Source organism: Brachyhypopomus gauderio, unplaced genomic scaffold, assembly GCF_052324685.1.
Source record: "Brachyhypopomus gauderio isolate BG-103 unplaced genomic scaffold, BGAUD_0.2 sc49, whole genome shotgun sequence".
Classification (NCBI taxonomy): Eukaryota; Metazoa; Chordata; class Actinopteri; order Gymnotiformes; family Hypopomidae; genus Brachyhypopomus; species Brachyhypopomus gauderio.
In genome coordinates, this window is record NW_027506874.1 from 2,779,139 (window position 1) to 2,798,519 (window position 19,381).

General features: G+C 42.5%; 1 protein-coding gene and 1 long non-coding RNA gene across 4 annotated transcripts in view; one reads left to right on the forward strand and one right to left on the reverse strand.

The window, feature by feature from the left end:
• LOC143487638 (liprin-alpha-3-like) overlaps nt 1-19,243 on the forward strand; it is a 116,716-nt gene extending 97,473 nt beyond the window's left edge. For 2 of the 3 annotated variants that reach the window (XM_076986686.1, XM_076986684.1), the window contains exons 28-31: nt 540-715; nt 2,813-2,881; nt 2,983-3,127; nt 18,755-19,243. In XM_076986686.1, coding sequence (XP_076842801.1) covers nt 540-715; nt 2,813-2,881; nt 2,983-3,127; nt 18,755-18,807 — 443 coding nt within the window. In that variant the 3' untranslated portion in view covers nt 18,808-19,243. The remainder of the gene's footprint in view (nt 1-539; nt 716-2,812; nt 2,882-2,982; nt 3,128-18,754) is intronic. The other variant, XM_076986685.1, reaches the window with a different exon arrangement.
• LOC143487640 (uncharacterized) lies at nt 12,793-13,393 on the reverse strand. Its single transcript, XR_013124322.1, has 3 exons — nt 13,263-13,393; nt 13,063-13,154; nt 12,793-12,978 (listed from the first exon to the last, which is right to left on the reverse strand). It is a non-coding gene; the product is annotated as an uncharacterized LOC143487640 (long non-coding RNA).
• Nucleotides 19,244-19,381: the final 138 nt, after the last annotated feature.

The window sequence follows — 19,381 nt, forward strand, 5'->3', positions numbered from 1 at the left end:
ATTTGATAGCCCCACGGCATTGTTTGCAGATTGCATGCGTCTTGTCAAGTTGACCACCTCGCTTAAAAAACCCGAAATATTGCCACACGTTTGATTTGTGTGTCTTTTTTGGTGCATTAAATATATTTGTCGTTGCTAATGCTCTCGTTTCCCTCCATCTTTGTTGTGTACGTCTGCGTGTTTGCGTCAGTATCTGAGGACACGATGGTGCATTTATGTTGCCTCGAAAAAAAAAGAAATCAATTTAAAAAAAAGTTTGTTGGCTCTGTAAATACATTAGAATAAGGAATAGATACTGGAAAACAAAACACCCGATTTAACCATGGTATTTGCCGATGCAAAAAGGCTAGAGGAGATGCACCGTAAATTCGACCGCAAATTAAACCCGATGCACGTTGAATCTACCGGTGCAGTCGAATCGCAGACATGTGTGCCGAATCACCGATGTGAATCGGTGAATCTCTCCATCCATAGTGTAGGGGTGTGTGTATTCTGTAAGGGTTTATATTTTTCTCTCTCTGCTGCCTGTCTCCATGTAGATGTGATGGTGTGGTCTAATGAGAGGGTGATGCTGTGGGTCCAGTCAATCGGATTGAAGGAGTTTGCTGATAATCTCAGAGACAGTGGAGTCCACGGATCTTTGCTGGCACTTGATGACACTTTTGACTACACAGACCTGGCTCTATTATTGCAGATTCCCAATCAGAACACACAGGTACCTACAAGACTAACCAGCCCTAACCAACACTGCCCTACCCTACCCCTAATCAACCCCAAAACTACCCTACCCAGTGTTGGGTAACTTACTTTAAAAATGTAATTCGTTACAGTTACAAGTTACCTTGTTTAAAATGTAATTGTAGTGTAACTTTTCGATTACTTTTTAAAATTAATGTAACTAATTACTTTTTGATAACTTTAAGGTTTAATTGAGTATTGACCCATGTTCAACATTAAATTTTTGAGAACTGACAGTGTGAACCTTAAAAAAGTACTAAGCTGAGAAGGAATTGCTGACAGGCAATCACAGGAGGTCCACAAGAAGAGATGCCTGCACCAGGCATGTAAGATTCTCAGACTCCTGTCATCGGGCCATACTCTTTTCTGCTCCTCCCCCAGGCTCCACCATTTTCACAGTTTGCAGACTAACACAAGCAGGTTCAGAAACCACTTCTTTCCCACAGCGGTCACCTCATTGAACTCTTCCCAAAGACCATTCTTTCCTTCCCCTCTATCCATACCTTACCATCCACACAACATCTGTACAGTGTTCCTCTTCAATTCACATCTGTATAGCCCTATCTACAGTGGTATAGGATAATCTGTATATTATCTGTATAATTCCATCTGTATTTATCACATTTATTGCAAACTTACTTTAGCATTAAATTAAATTTAAATGTGTTGCTTGTCGAACGGTAGGTCTAAGATAGGTCCAATGATACCAATTGGGTAGGCTAGGTCGTGTCATAGACATCGACAAATGTTTTTCATGCATCAACACCAAACAGTCATAAATTGTCATTTGATACCGTCTGTCATTGTCTATAATAGTCATGTATGATTCCATCGAATACCTGTTTAGGGTTAGCCTGTAAATCAAGCTAGCATGCTAAAGGACAAACACATTCAAGTGAATAGTAGTAGCTAGACCGGCAAGTAGCTAACTATGAAACCACAGTGTTTGACAGTCAGCATACTGATCGGAAATAAACCTCCAAACTCTGAAATTTACACAAAGGCTTGGCATAATCACAAATAGTTGCCGATTGTGGCACGTGGTTCACATTTATTGACAACACATGTAGCGCAAACACAATCTATAGCCTGTTGTACCTGCATGCTTCGTCTATCAGTGAGTTGCACTTACCTGAGGGTACTTACCTCACTTACCTCTAAATGTTTCCTTAGGTTTGACATAGATTGCTTCGACGTGGACAACTTCTTGATAGCCGGCATCTGTCATTATTGCTGCTTGAGCTGAAACTGAACCACGTGCTTGCTGCTCCAGCACAGAAACAAACGGGAAACGGCGATATAGGGCACAAAGCAATAAAAAATATCATTAAATATTCACAAAGGTTTTTGTTTATATTTTTTAAAATGTAACTAAAATTGTAATTCTTAATATTTCCAGAAGTAACTGTAACTGAATTACATATTTTCTCATTGTAACTGTAACGAATTACAGTTACACTTTTTTTGTAATTAAATTACGTCATGTCGTTACATGTAATTCGTTACTCCCCAACACTGACCCTACCCTACCCCTAATCAACCCGTACACTACCCATAATCAACCCCTACCCTACCCCTAATCAACCCCTACACTACCCTACCCCTAATCAACCCCTACACTACCCATAATCAACCCCTACACTACCCTACCCCTAATCAACCCCATACACTACCCATAATCAACCCCTACACTACCCATAATCAACCCCCACACTACCCATAATCAACCCCTACACTACCCTACACTACCCCTAATCAACCCCAACCCTACCCATAATCAACCCTAATCCTACCCCTAATCAACCCATACACTACCCATAATGAACCCCAACCCTACCCATAATCAACCCCTACACTACCCATAATCAACCCCAACCCTACCCCTAATCAACCCCTACACTACCCCTAATCAACCCCAACCCTACCCATAATCAACCCCAATCCTACCCCTAATCAAGCCCTACGCTACCCTACCCCTAATCAACCCCAACCCTACCCAAAATCAACCCCAATCCTACCCAACACTACCTCTAAGTAACCCTACCCCATAAAGCTGACTCCTGTCACTCCACAGGCACGGCAACAGCTGGAGAAAGAGTTTAGTACTCTTATTTCTATGGCAACAGAGAGACGACTGGATGAGGTACAAGTGCACTACAATGACACTACAAACAGCTCAATATTACAGACACATTGTGACTGTGTGTGTGTGTGTGTGTGTGTGTGTTTGCATGCACCTCCAAGGAGGCCAGTAAGACCTTCACTCGGTCTCCATCATGGAGGCGAATGTTCCGTGAGGCATCAGATCCCTCAGAAACTCTCCCAGCCAACATCCGAGCACCCGCACTGGCCACGCCCACGCTTACTCTTCGGAAAGTTCAAAGTGAAGGTTTCTCCTTTTAAATTGTTACTCTGACTTTTAAGTCCATTTGTTATCATTTATCTTAAGTGCAAGCTTATTATTATTATCATTGTTATAATAGTAGTAGTATTTGTAGTATTATTAATTGAATTTCATTTGATAGAATATTCTAGACATAACATTTGTGTGTGTTTTTTCTAGCTAGATGTTCCTGCAGTGTAATGGTTCTGCAGTGTAATGATTCTGCAGTGTAATGGTTCTGCAGTGTAATGATTCTGCAGTGTAATGGTTCTGCAGTGTAATGATTCTGCAGTGTAATGGTTCTGCAGTGTAATGGTTCTGCAGTGTAATGATTCTGCAGTGTAATGGTTCTGCAGTGTAATGGTTCTGCAGTGTAATGATTCTGCAGTGTAATGGTTCTGCAGTGAAACAGTCCTGCAGTGTAATGGTTCAGAAAGCTGTGAATATGATTGGTGTAACTGTGGCCAAAATTGTCAACAATAATATATACTAATAATATCAATATCCTTATTGCCTATAGTAATAATCAAAAGGAGAACAAGAAAAAGAAAAACCAAGTTGTACATTTTTGTAGTCATAACAGTATATAGTATGTTTGTATGATTGCATTGTATTAAACTTTACAGTAATACTTTTAAGTCAATTATTGATTTCAGTAGATTGCTGAACTTAACTCAGATGCTGCATAAATGCAGCTTTGGTTAGGATGGGGTTGTATTTGTTATTGATAAAACTGACTGTAGTTTGCATTTTTATATAACCACCACTGTCACTAGAGGCTCAGAATCAGGGACTGATATGGTTGTCAGTTAATGATTTGGCATTGTACTAAACCTTGAAACTCTAGAAAATATAATGCAGATTTAAAAAATGGTTTTATGACAAGAGATGTAAATTCAAAAGAAAATGTTATATTACTCTCACTAAATAACACTGATTAGTGTATGGCTAACCATAAGTGGTTAATGGCATAACCTGTACAGATAAAGCAAACCCTAATAACCAATCAGGGAATTTCTATATAAGGAGGCGGAGTCCGCCCAGCAGGTATTTTGCATGTGCACAAAGCACATATATATACAGTGTTGCCAGACATTATTCATCCCATTGACAAATTTTGACTTAGTAATGTTTATTCAACTACCAGAAGATAATAAGATGAAATACAAGGGGCATCACTGTGGAAAAATATTTCTCAGCTTTTACATTTGAACAAAAAGTGGCATATTCAAAAAGTATTTTTGCCCATTCATCTTTAGCAATGAACTCCAACTCTTCCAGGTTGGAGGGTTTCCTCACCATCACCCTGATCTTTAGCTCCCTGCATAGATTCTTAATTGGACTCAAGTCAGGAGTCTGGCTGTGCCACTGCATATGTTTTAATTTGCATTAATGTTTTTGTCTGCTAACCATTTCTTCATCATTTTGCTGTGTGTTTTGGATCATTGTTGTGCTGAAATGTCCACTGGTACCTGTTAAGGTATTTTTTTAGACGTAGATCAAAACCATCAGGGTTCATAATCAGGATTATAAATTTGTTCAGCCCTCAGTGTTCCATAGCTGGTAAAAAGAGAACAGATTCACAACACACGGGTGTCAGGAAAGAGTTCTCCTGGCACTAGCTACGGAACACTGAGGGCTGAACAAATTTATAATCCTGATTATGAACCCTGATGGTTTTGATCTACTTCTAAAAGACAACTCCAAAAAAACCTTAACAATTTGTGGGCTCGCCATGGGTCCTTTCTAGGTGAGCGTTTATCCTTATCTACTGGGGATCGTTTAGCACCTTCTGTCGGGCTGATTTTTTTCTCCTCAAAACTGCAAGAGTAAATTTTACCATAGTGGCGAATGGGTGAATGATTTCCTCAAAAGTTGTGTGTGAATAATTTTTCCTCGTAATTGAGTAAATGTACTCCTCTGGTCAAGCGAATGATTTCTTGTGCACTGCTGTCGGGAGTACTAGTCCGCGAATGGAAATTCTGATTAGAATTTCTGGCTCTGAATGTCAATAGTTGCATTTAAATTAGATATTTGAGCCCTCCACGTTCCATTCTTCATACAAAATTTCATTTATTGTAGTACTAGGAACACCTTTAAGACATGGGGTCAAATTTTAGCTATGATAAAACCAAACTCAAGGAACAACCTGAAAGTATATGTCACGTTTAACCTTGTAAACCCTGTAAAGCTGCTTTGCGACAACTTGAGTTGTTAAAAGCGCTATACAAATAAACTTTGATTGATTGATCCCTCCTCCCTGGTCCCGCCTAGTTTACCCGTTCCCATGGTTTCTCCCTCTGTCTGCCACACCCCTGTCCTCATTGTTCCCATTTGCGTCTCGTTTCACCGTCGTGTTTTCTGTGTATTTAACACTGGGAAGGCCAACGCTACGAAAAAAGTTGCGAGGAAAACCAGCTGCCGAGTAGCCCACTTCCCCGCTGTGAAGAGATTAGTGCTCTTTGTCTTGCTAAAGACATGGTGCGTGTTTGAAGCGCCGACCCCCGCTCTCCTTTCCAAGGAAATTCAGCCCGGCCAGTGCATCTGTATATCACAGCTCCAAGAAGCAATTCAAAAGTTACAATCTATCTTTCTTTATAGCGCGAAGATAATTATTCATATGCTGAATAGGAATGAATCCTTTGGTTTGAATCACGCTAAACATTCTAAGTGAAATAAATCATCGCGTTGTTTTTGTAGTAGGCGTACGTGCTGTGTGATTTTCTCAAGGCAAACCAGACACAGACTAGCCAGTTTTATATGTTTAATTCGCATTTTATGCTTACTTCATCGCACTAAAGAATAAACTACTATAATGTGCATGTAGTAGGCATACATGTTGTGCGATTTTCACAAGGCAAATCAGACACTGACTAGCCCATTTTATGAGTTTCAAGCGCCGACCACCGCTCCATTTCCAAGGAAATTCAGCCTGGCCAGTTCATCTGTATATCACAGCTTCAAGAAGAATAAACAATCCATTTGTAATAAGCATACGTGTTATGTGATTTTTTATGTTTCATACGTTTTTTATGCTTACACTAAAGAATAAACAATGCGTTGGCGGTACGTGTAGTGCGATGGCAAATTCACAGAATCGTGCTGCAGAGTAAACAAATATACATTTTGAATCCACTACAAACTTGTAAGATACCAGTCAATCTGTGTACCTATATTTTTTGTAATGTAACATACTTGCACATTGTGTTAGAGTTTGAGTATATACGCGATTTACAGAAATAATGCCGGTAATAGAACCGCTGTTGTAAAAGTTTTATACACACACACACACACACACACACACACCCCACCCAGTAATATCAACAATAAAGATATTCTTGCCTTAGCAATGACAGAGTAAAACAAATGTGTGATGCAGAACAACATTATTTTTATTAGAAAAATAGAAATCTCATTTGAAATACAGCCAAGTGCGCTTTGAGCATCCCGCAAGCTAACAGTTGCTACATATCCATGGCCCATCCTTTCTACATTTTCGACAGGTGTACTTGGCGCACACAGCACACCGCTCCGAGCTGTGATTCCTGTTGCAGTGTATCTGCACCTGGCACTGCGTCGTCTTTCCAGGAGCAAGTGGAGGTCGTTGCTTTTTCGCCATTGTCTTTTCCTGTATGAATCGACGCCGAACTTCCTCAGCAAGAACACGTAAAAAGTCTCTTCTGCTCTCCATGGACCTCGTGCATGTCGTATACAAAACGTGCATTCATCGCTGCCATGTCCAGCATGTTGTAGAACACTGCAACAGGCCACCTGCGTGTTCCTGCGCGGACCGTATACCCACGCACCTTCTGGTCCATGATATCCACACCGCACTGCAAAGAAGAAACATAAAAATGTTATGTTACATTATAAACATTATAATCATTTTGTCTGACATATATGACATAAAAATTCAATAATGTGACATTATTTATCATCATATACGCATACCTTCATGCTGTTGTAGTCCGTGATTGTGTTTGGTTTCCTTTTGCGGCCTTCGGAGATCGTGACTTGTTTGTGCATTGTGCTGAGAATGCAGACTGCCTTGTTTTTTTTTGGAGCATACGCTGTCAGTATGGCACTTCCTGATGTGTACACATGTGTGGAGAATTCCTCACGTCCCTTGGTGTTTTTTGCTGGAGGAGGAATTTCTCTTCTGATCTTGTTGATTGTCCCAAGCAGAGCTGTGTTGCATGCAAGCAGTCTGTTGGCCAGAGACAGGGATGTGAAGTAGTTGTCAGTGGTGACGGTTCTGCCCTTGTCCAGATATGGTTCCATGAGTTTCATGACGACATTCTCTGACAGTCTTTCTCCCTTGGGACGACTGGGGTCCTTTCCCAAATATGGAAGAGCATTGCACATATACTTGGTCTTCAAATCAGCAGCAATCCAAAACTTTATGCCAAACTTGTCAGGTTTTGTAGCGATGTATTGCAGGAAAGGACAGCGACCTTGGTTGGAAAGAGCTGCTCATCAACGGTGATGTGTTGTCCTGGCGTGTAACACAGAGTGCAGTTACGTACAAAACATTGCCAGATGTCCGAGATTGCAGCAAATCTGTCGCTCTTTACACGTTCCGCACGGGTGTCCTTGTCATCGAAGCGCAAGTACCGCATGATTTCTTTGTAGCGGTCACGCGACATCGTGTCCTTGATTGCTGGCACAGCGTATTTCTTAGACCAACAATCGGCCACCGCTCCAACCGGGCTGAGTATTGCCCGCAGAAAAAGCACTGCGATGAAAGCCATCAACTCGCTGACAGACAGGTTCCAGCTCTGATCCGCTCTGTGGGCTTCATGGACCGTGCAGTGTGTGATTGTCCTCAGCATCTCTATGTCGATCAAACACAGAAAGCTCTGCAACCTGCTTGTGATTCTGCGCTGTAGAAGTAAAATAAAAATCACATCACTTGTATGTAAAAAAATAGGAAATATAAAATAATATTTTTTTTTTCATCTTTACATCTACAAAAGAGGAAATATAGTTGGCCAAATTCAGTTCAATGCTTTTTCCTATGTACATCCGTGATAACATTACTTATATGTAAAAAAAGAGGAAATATAATATAAATATATTTATAAAATATAACAAAGAGGAAATATAGTTGGCCAAATTCAATTCAATGTTTTTTCCTATGCACTACACTACAACATGCACTACAGTTTCATCTATACAAAAGAGGAAATATAGCTGGCAAAATTCACCTCTGTACTTTTCTTGTATACATCTACGAAAAGAGTTTTTTACATTACCTTGGCATGCTCTGTAGGTCCTGCGGTCTCACTGAACGTAAAAGTGGTGCTGCCGTGTCCAAGACTTCGTACAACATCAGTCTTTTCCCAAGCGGTTCCATCTTTTGCGTTTATGTTCGTTGCAGGCTTACTGACATCCTTAGCAACAGAACGCTTCTTTCGTGGAGGGCTATGGTTTTCTTCATCCGATTGTCCACTCGTATCTGCGCCAGTTGAAAGTGCCAGATCGGAGTCTTCAGCACTAAAAGAAAGTTCCTCTCCTCCGTCGGAATCACAGTCATCCATTGCGTTCAGAAGAAACGCAATGCAAAGGAGTGTAAATCCTCTTGTGTGCCATCGTAGTGTCTGTGTCTTCCTCGCAGAACAAGAAAAATATATGAAATGACTCACCTGTGTTTGTGTGTCCGTTTTTATCCCAGCTTGGAGAAGACCACACCCCACCCATCTTCAACAAGTGTAAATTGTGGACCTTCACGGCGGCTGATGCAAAGGCGCTAATGACATGCGTATCGATACCCGCTAATCACTAACCGATACTCACGCATTTCCATTTCTTTATATCTGATGGATGAATAGATGTATAGATGAATGGATAATCAGTCAGTCTCTGGGTTAAAATTTAATTTAATTATTCTGTAATTATCTGGAATTACGTGGAAAAACAAAATTGATATGGCTAGAATTTTTATATAAGTAGTGCTGTTTCATAAAAGCAGAACAACATAAATAACATGTAGGCTACAATGCCTATATTTGACTTTCTCTAAATATCTATATACAGATAGAATATATATAATTTTTATGATATTTCAGAGATTATTTTGTGGCGTTTCCTGTCTATGTAGCAGTGCAAATTATATATATTCTCTACCTGTAAATTAGTGTGTCACGGTGAGGCGGCCCCCTACCGGCCGCCTCTGTCCACAGCGGCTGTTGTTGTTGTTGTCTGGTGACGTCATGTGCGTCCCTCAGGTGGGCGGAGCCCGTGATCCGTCTCACCTGAGGGTCGTTTGTTTGCCTATATATGTCTTGTCTTTGTACCAGTTGACCGCTGGTCATTATATCCTTAATTTGGAGATAGTGCACGGGTTTTAGGTTTGCACACTTTCTATTAAACCATCATTTTTCCCTGAGACTTGGCGTGATCGCTTCCTTTTCGTTGCTCACCCCTGCCCGTCACAGAATGACCAGCCACCCTTCGGAAGCCGCCGAGTCTCTTTTTCTTTCTCCTTCGTTCGTGGTCATGTCTCGTGGTAAGTGTTTGTCTGCGTGGTGTTTTGTGAAGAGTTCCGCCGTGCTTTTGTGTTGTGTTTGTGGCACGGCGTGGACCAGGGCTGTCTGCCCTGGGAAAACTCTTTGTGTCTGTTGTTTGTTTGCTTGTTTGAAGAGCTCCGCCGTGTCTGTGTTTGTGGCACGGCGAGGCCCAGGGCATCTTCCCTGGAAGGCTCTTCATGTTTCGTGTTTGTTAAAACGTGTGTTTGTCGACGGATGTGTGGATCAGTGTGCGTGCTCGTTATGTTTAATGTTGCGTGTTTTGTGTGTGACGCGGTCGCCGCTCGTCACCGTCGCCTCGCTCCTCGTGTGTCTTGTGTTAAATGTGGGGAGCGACTGCGACTCTGAGCGGCGCGCGTCCCTGTGTGTTTATGTCGAGCGCGCATGTGTAGGTCCCGTCTGTCGGTCTGTGCACCGTTTTTGTTTGCTTGTCTAGTCTTTGCGTGTGTGTTTTGTCCTAGCGTGATGTCAACTGTTAAATGTAATTCCACCCATGCTCCTCCCCTTAAATGTGTGTTTGGGGGGGGACCGGCTGTGGTCCCGTGCCACTGGGTATGGCACGGAGGGCGTCTAAGGCGCGTTTGTGTTGTGTGTTTGTATATATGTGTGTGTGTGTGTGTGTGAGGTTGTGTTCTTTGTGCAGGTGCTTCTCCTTGGCAGTGTTCCTGGACCTTGTGGGGGTCTCCACCTGGCAGGAGCCCCCTTGTGTTGTGGGGTGACCGGAGCCCGGTCGTGAAGAGCCCCTCCCTAGAGGGCTGGGGCCCCCGGATGTTTGGGGACCATGGGGCTCCGGTCTGAAAAGCTCCTGCTGGGGATGGAGATCCTTCCTCCTGCCCGGGGTGACCAGGAGGCCCTTGGGGCTGCTCCCTAGCCCGCGTCGGGAGTGCCCCGGGAGGGGTTGGCTCCCCAGGAGGCTGGGGTGACCCCTAGCAGAAGGCAGGGGTCAGCTCTGGGAGGAGGTAGGTCCAGGAGGTGAAGTACCTGCGCCTTGGAGAGGTAGCCTGCACACCCACACACACACGAGGGACGAGAGAGGAGCCGTAGCCCCTCGTCCTCACACCCATGGGGCTTACCGGCTGAATGCTGGTTAGGGCGTGAGGGCCCTGTGACCGACCGGGGCGTGGTTTTGTGTTAACGGCCCGGTCGGTCCAGGGTCCCGCCCGGGGAGGTAAGCTGGTAAGAAAATATAATACATACACACACTATGAAAATCAATATATATAAAAAAAACAAGAAAGACCACAAATACAAACCAAATTATCCTAAAAGAAACCCCTGCCCATATACCACTTTTCCCAATGTTCTTTTAATTTTGCAAGTTTGTAGCTAGTGTGTATGTTCTGTTTCCCCTGTGTTTGGTCCCTCCCTGATGTTGAAGCCTGTAGGTGTATATGTATTTAAAGCTCTAATCCAGTGTGTCTCTCTCCTCTTCCTTTGGTATGTCGTCCAGGTCAGGTTCGATTCCAACACCGTAACCCGCAGATGTTTAGCGCCCACTATGCAAAAGTGTGTTACCAGTGGGGTGGGTGTTGTGCCTTTCCTGATGTTATAAAGATGTCTGTTGAGTCTGGCCTTAGTTGTATGTTTAGTTTCCCCAATGTATTTCTTTTGGCAGTGGGTGCATAATATAATGTACACTACATTCACCGTCTCTAGGGAGGTCCCCTGTTGAAGCGTATACTCCCTAGAGTCAACCCACAGACTCCTCTTTTTTAAGTAATGTGGATTACTGATCTCCCGAGGTCCATTCCATTCCCTACGCAGGGTGGAGTGTACCAAGGAGTCTTGTAGGTTTCGGTTTCTTCTGTATGCTGCTACCAATTGCAAAGATGTTAAGGATGGGTGTCGGTTCTGGGCCTGTTGGAAATTGTGTCTGATGTGTTTGTTAAATAGTAAAGAGGAGTTATTGTAAGTGGAAATAAATGGAAGGATTTGAGGATGGAGATCTTTGGAGTCTGGTCCCCGGACTGGCTGATTTTGATGGAGTTGCCTGCATGTTTTTGATTTGATGGATCTCAGGAACCGTTTGGAGTACCCCCGGTTCCTGAGAGCCTGAAATAAGGTAGTGGTGGCTTGGTGGAAGTGTTCCGGAAAGGAGGATATCCTGTAGAAACGTATGATTTGGGATTTTATGAGGCCCTTGAAGGTGTGTTTAGGATGGTAACTGCTTTTGTGTAGTAGACAATGGGTGTCTGTGGATTTAAAAAAAACCTTTGTTTGAAGAATTTTGTTCTGCTGTGAAGGTGAAAAAAATACTGTAGTGTCTAGAAAGTCTATTGTGTCCGTATGGGTGTGGTACTTGAGATTGATGGTGATGTGATGGTTATTGGCCTGATTGATAAACTGTAGGAAGGTATCCCAGCCCTGGGACCAGACTCCAAAGATGTCATCCAAATATCTGAAATAGAGGTCAGGTTTATGAGTGCATTGTTTTAAAAATGTAGCTTCCCAGTCTGCCATGTAAATGTTTGCGTAGGCTGGGGCGAATTTTTTGCCCATGGCTGTCCCGTGGGTTTGTAGGAAATGTTCTCCGTGGAACTCGAAGTCATTTCTGTTTAAACCCAGTTCTAACAAGCTTAGGATGGCCTTGTCTGGGCGTGTGGGGTCTGGATGTGTGTGTAAAATATTCCTGACCGCCCGAAGCCCCAATGTAGTGTCAATGTTAGTGTATAGTGCCTCGATGTCTGCAGTGAATAGGAATGCATGTGTTGGAAAGTGCCGTCCCCTAACTTTTCCCACAAAGTCATATGTATCCTTTAAATAGCTTGGGTGTAATTGTGATAAAGGATTCAGAAAAGTATCCACAAATTGGGCTGCCTGGTATGATTCACTGCCACAGTCCGAGACTATAGGACGGCCTTGGGGAACTTTATAAGGGATAGTCCATGTTGCTGGGTCCTTGTGGATTTTGGGTAACAGATAAAACTGTCTAGGGCGTGGTGGATTTGTGCCTGATAGGTAGGTTTGCTGCTTATTAGTAATGTAACCCTGTTTTTTCAGATCCTGAAATATGTCCATGATTAAAAGTTGTGTCTGTTTCTGTAAACTATGTCAATTTAGTGTAGTGTTTGGTATTGGAGAGTTGTCTGTGTGCCTCTAAAAGATATTGAGATTTATCCATCAAAACAACTGAGGAGCCTTTATCAGCGGGTTTGATAATAATATCTTTATTTTTCTTAAGTTGATTTAATGCTGTTCTTAGACCAGGGGTGAGGTTATCCTGATTTTGAATGTGACTATGCAAATGTCTGAGGCTGGTATTGTTTTTGTGGATGAGCTGCCGAATTGGGGCTGAGATTCTCTGGTCCTGGGGTGTCCAGGTGGAGGGTGCTGTGAATGGTAAACATACAGAATCTATGGACGGGTGAAAATAGTCAAAGAGTTTTAACCTTCTATTAAATGCAGACAAGTCACCTCTAAGTTCCCCCAAGGCCGGTGCCCGAGGCGTAGGAATGAAGGATAGACCTCTACTGAGGAGGGCCAGTTGTTCTTCTGTGGGCTGAAAACTGCTTGAGAGATTGAGAACATTGTTAGTGTTGTGAAGTGTCTGACACCTAGGGGGATTGGTCAGTTTAATTGGTCAAGCCAATAAGTAAAAATTGCTTGAGCCGTACCCTGGGTCCAGTGGACTAAGTCCCTGGCTTCCACTTGGAATCTGAGTTGTGATATCTCGTTCAGGAACATGCCGTTATCCGCTATACAGGTGTTTAGAGCCCGTAGGTTCTGCTGCTGGGTCTTTGGGAGAAGGTCTGAAAAGTGAATGATTGGAGTGTAAATCGTGGCATTGGGGAAGACTTCAGCTGCCGTCCTCCACAACTCCTGTAGCTGTTTTTTGGAAGTTTGTGTGAACAACTGGTCTTTGTTGTTAATGCCCAATGCTAGGACTACAATCTCAGTCTCTGAATGTATGGTCAATTTTTGTAGAACCTTGGCTATGTGGAGGAAGTTAGCCCCAGGAAAACTGTCAACTTGTACCCGGGCGTTGCTATAAGGGGGAATCCTGGCTAAGTTGGAATCCCCAATAAAAACAACAGGTTTAGTAACTACTAATTCCCATTCAAAAATCTTTCTAGTGCTTCTAGGGTGTTGGATGGGATATTGTAATGTATTTGTCTCTATGGGGAAACTAGATGCCAATGTAGGGGAAGCTCTATTAGTGGCTGGAAGAGTGGGAGAATCAGGTTTGGCTCTTAATCTGGGGGATGTTACGAGTTGTGGCCCTGCTGTCCCAGTCCCTCTATCTATTAGTGTGTCTGCTTTATCAGTAGAAGTGGAAGCCTGAGAAAAAGGTAAGATTGTATCAGTATCTGAGAAGAGACTGACATTGCTGGCCCTGGCTTTGTGAGTAGTGGGATGTACTACAGGTTCGTGAGTAGTGGGATGTACTCCACAGACACCCATTGTCTACTACACAAAAGCAGTTACCATCCTAAACACACCTTCAAGGGCCTCATAAAATCCCAAATCATACGTTTCTACAGGATATCCTCCTTTCCGGAACACTTCCACCAAGTGTTTTGTGTTTTATGTTTCAGCTCCTGGACGGCAGGACGTGTGTTCCTGCCTGTCTCTGCCTTCCTGCCCCTTCATGTTTTGTGTGCAGCCGCTGTGTGCCACACACCCAGTGGAGGGGAGTGCGGCTTGGTGGGGGGGTCTGTCATGGTGAGGCGGCCCCCTACCGGCCGCCTCTGTCCACAGCGGCTGTTGTTGTTGTTGTCTGGTGACGTCATGTGCGTCCCTCAGGTGGGCGGAGCCCGTGATCCGTCTCACCTGAGGGTCGTTTGTTTGCCTATATATGTCTTGTCTTTGTACCAGTTGACCGCTGGTCATTATATCCTTAATTTGGAGATAGTGCACGGGTTTTAGGTTTGCACACTTTCTATTAAACCATCATTTTTCCCTGAGACTTGGCGTGATCGCTTCCTTTTCGTTGCTCACCCCTGCCCGTCACATAGTGCTGTTTCGTAACGGACGAATTGCAGAAATAACATACATACAATGTTTGATTCTGTCTAAATATCTAGATACGGATAGAATATATATAATTTGTACTGATTGATTTCGATTTTTACTTAATTTTAGATAACACTTGGATAGTATAAAACAAATAACTTCTAGCACATACGCCTACTACAAGTACAACGTTTATTCTTTAGCGCAAAGATTTATTTCAGTTAGAATCTTCAGCGCGGGGTCGGCGCTTCAAAGGAAGCGTAAAATACGTATGAAACACATATAAAATGGGCTAGTCATTGTCTGGTTTGCCTTGTGAAAATCACACAACACGTATGCCTACTACAAATACAACGTTTATTCTTTAGTGCGAAGAAGTAAGCATGAAATGTGTTTGAAACACATAAAATGGGCTAGTCAGTGTCTGGTTTGCCTTGTGAAAATCGTACGCCTACAACACGTATGCCTACAACGAGCACATTATTGTAGTTTATTCTTTAGTGCAATGAAGTAAGCATACAATGCGTATGAAACACATAAAATGGGCTAGTCAGTGTCTGGTTTGCCTTGTGAAAATCGCACAGCACGTACGCCTACTACAAATACAACGTTTATTCTTTATCGCGAAGATTTATTTCAGTTAGAATGTTTAGCGAGATTCAAACCAAAAGATTAATTCCTATTCATCATAGGAATAATTACCTTCGCGCTATAAAAAAAAGATAGTTTCATGGGTTGTAACTTTTGAATTGCTTCTTGAAGCTGTGATATACAGATGAGCTGGTTTTCTGTGGAAAGGAGAGCGGGGGTCTGCGCGGTTTGCCTGCGAAACTCCTCGTACTTTTAGCCATATTAGTGTTTGACCTGCTGCCTCAGTGCTCAGCATTTGCATAATAAAAGGATGGCTAATTGCTGGTGAGAAGGAGGGGTGATGTCCTGGAGATCCTGAAATTTCAGTCTTGCTAGTGTTAAACCCCTCCGTTCTACCTCTTGTCGTCAGTCATTGTACGTGAGTCTCCCTGCCTTCCTGATTCTTTCATGTTCTAAGTTTTTGATTTCCCTGGTTGATGTTTGTGTGTTTACCCTGTCGCTTCTGTCTGTTTGGTTTTATCCCGTTGCCTTTCTGCTCCGCTCCGTGTTCATTCATTGTGTTTAGTTGTAGTCGGGTTTTGTCATTCCCCAGCTGTTAGGTTTTGTCTCTCCCTCTCTTGGTCACTGCTTCCCTCATTCTTTAATTATTCTACCCTTAGCTGTTCATAGTACGTGTAGTTATGATCCCTTATCCGGTTTCACTGTTCCCCCTTCTTTGTTTAGTGTAGTCCCTCTCTGCCTTTTGTGTTGTATCGTAGTGTTGTGTTGCTCGCTCCTCATTAAATATTCCATAACTTGCATTTGCGTCACTCCTGTCTCTGATATTCGTTACAGTATAGTTGTGACGCTGTGGTGTGGGTCTGTATTGTGATCCGTACGTTAATGTGTTGACTGGTTTTAGCTATGAAATCATACACTTGTTTATGATTATATGCGCAAATCATTCAATGTGTAGACTGAAGCAAGCAAATGTTAACTTTTGAAAATTTTAAACCGTACAGCAAAGGGTACTCCGTGGCCATCAAAACCTCTGCTTCCTGTTGTATGGGCAGATATGGTAAAAAAAATAGCCATGCCAACCATTCTGACTCCTCTAACCCTCCTGCATGGAAGGGTACCGAAAAGGGAGGAGTTGTAGGAGGGGCTTCACTCTCCGTCTTCCATGTGCCTGCTTTTACCCTCTACTGCCACACCCCATAATGACGCATACCCCTTTCAATTATGGCCAGCAACAGACCACTGAGGGCTGTACAAATTTATAATCCTGTCTATGAACCTTGAAGGCTATGATGTACGTCTAGAGAAGCCAAGTTTCTGCAGACTGCCTGATGTTGTTGAGAAGCTTGGTGTTTCTCTTTTTTCATGATTAGGTTCCCTGGTTCACTGGCTAAAACAGTTCCAAATCATTAGGTTCCCACAACCATGTTTGATTGAGTGGAGATGGTGTTTTTAGGATTGAAGGCCCTGGTTGATGGTGTTTTTAGGATTAAAGGCCCTGGTTGATGGTGTTTGTAGGGTTCTCTTTTTTATACTAAATGAAGGATACATCATTGTGGCCAAACAATTAAATTTTTGTTTTGTTTGACCATAACACACAAGACCAGAAGTCTTCTTCTTTGTCCAGATAAGCATTTGCAAAGGCCAAATGGGCATTTGTGCACCTTTTCTGGAGAAATGGCAGGAATCCTCCTTGGTCTGCATCCATGGAACCCAGCAGTGTGCAGTGTTCATTGGACTGTCTGCCTTGAGAAGTTGGCAGCAGCAGAGCCCAGGTTCACCAGGATGGCCTTGGTGGTGATCCTTGGATTTTTTCACCTCTCTCACCCTCCTCTTGGCCAGCACAGATGTCACTTTTGGTTCTGACCACATCTTCTTGAGATTTTCCACAGTGTTGAGCACCTTGTATTTCTTGCATTGTAGCCACTGCAGCTTGAAAACATTTAGATATGGCCTTACAGCCCTTTCCTCACTTGTGAGCAGCCACAGATCTTTAGTTAGCTCCTTTATCTTAGCCATGACTCCCCACAAACCAACTGCACCAACTGTTTTTCACCTGTCGAGCTGATTAAAACAGCTGTTCCCAATCAGGGTCATTAGGTGCTTTAGAACACCTTGGACTGTTGGAAATGGTATTGGGAAAATGCAAAGTTCATCTTCTGGCTGTGTCATTTCCAGTAAAAAAAATGCTGGTTGAATAAAACTAACCTTTAAGTAAAAATATGCCAGGGGTATGAATTTTTAGAAGTAGAGAGAGGGTTTGAGGCTTATGGCCTTTTTTTAATGGTGGGTCTGAGATTGAGGGGTGTGAGTGAATTCCTTCACTAGATTCTGGTGGAAGGTTCTAGAACAGTTCTACAGTGGCTTTACAGTACAGTTCTACAGTGGTGTTGGTGGGTAATAAACCTTTGTAGTGTAGCAGTGTAATATGTGTCTATATCGTTGCAGTGTAATAAGCCTTAGAGTTGCGGGCTAAGAAATTGATGCTGGCTGTTAGTCTGTGGCCATCCCTGATTGGCTGTTACCCTGGACGGTGTCCCTGATTGGCTGTTACTCCGAAAGGCTGTTACAATCTTGCTGTCTGAACGATGCTGAACTCCTCCCTTCACTCACTCCCACCTTCTGAAAATCTCATGCTTCCAAATAAACAATAATCTCCTAAATAAATTTCAAACTGCTGTCCTTGTTTTCACTTTCTTTTTTTTTATATTCCACTGTTACCTATGCTCCCAAACCCCTAACCTCAAACCCTCTGTGTGCCTTTTGCTGTGCCAATAAAAACAGCGTTACATTTTACAATTTTAAGGTTATTAATTGTTGGCCAAATTGGACCCCTGGTAGTCCTACACTACTCTCCACAAAGCCTGTCAGTCACTTTGTATGTACATGTGCAAACATGATGTCACTAATATTGAATTCTAAATTTAACACTAACACTTTCCTAGTATGTCATGGGTCACATCCACGCTTAATAGTAGAAAATCAACAGAAGTGTCTGGGCCTGGTTGGTCAGTGTTAAAATGTCTGTAGTTAGTTCCTCTATGTTAGCTGTGCTCCCAAAATTTAAACCTTTCCTTAATCGCTTCCTAACACTTTGAATTAAACCTGATGTCCCACCCATATTGTTTGATTGACAGGAGTGCCTTTTTGATAGTGAAAATGTGATTGGGTTGCAACTACAACCTATTTTAACCTAAAGCTATTTTACACAGAAATGCAAAAGAAAATGTGTGATTTGAGCCATTTTAGACAGTGCACACATGTATGAATAATGCAAATACACAATTGGAATTAAAACCATTCGTTTTCAAACTTGCATTTGAGTTTGAAAATAATCCTGAATATGCTGCCGTTAAAAAGCATAAACTAATGCAAATATCTGGTTGGTATGAGAAACTAGGCTTTAGGGTTATGATATGGATACATGTATCAAACTACTAAATGTCAGTAATCTAGACTGACTATTAGTAGAACTTTAATTCACATTGAATTCATAATAGTAAAACATTTACTTTGTTTATTATGCAATAAAAGCTTTCACATACTGTGTCTGTGTTTGTCTCAGTGACCCCAACATGCAGAGGAGAGACTGGGTCAGTGAGGACGTACTCCTGCTAAACTACATCAACCACAATGCATCTCCCTTTAATACCTAAAACCTGGGAGTGTGAAGATCAACAAACAAGCAAGAAAATAATTTAAATGAAATCTATTTAATGTCAAAAGAAGAAAAACATGTTTGTTTATCCTGCACATATATCTTAATCTCTGAGCTGAATCTCTGTTGATGATCTACAAAGACTTCTAAGACCTGGCCAAGTTTACAGTGGACTTGAGCAGACTGACTACGCTGGGACTCATAAACCATATAAAGTGACAGCAGTAAATCTCACCTCTGCCTTGGACCTAAATCTGTGGAAACTGAGACACAATTGAACTGAACAAAGCTGAGGACCAATGGAGAAGATGCATTTACATTTATATTTTCAAGCTGTGTAATTTATACTTTGTGAAGTTTCTGGGTAATTGATGCACATAAAGAAACAGATTGGCATGGACTGTCCACTCATCAAAACGAGCTCTCTTCTTGATAACCCTAATCCCTAAACCTTAAGCCTAAATCTTAACCCTATCCCCTATCTTAGCCTTAAACTCAATCTTGGACCCATTTCTAAAAGTCAGGCCTGCACAG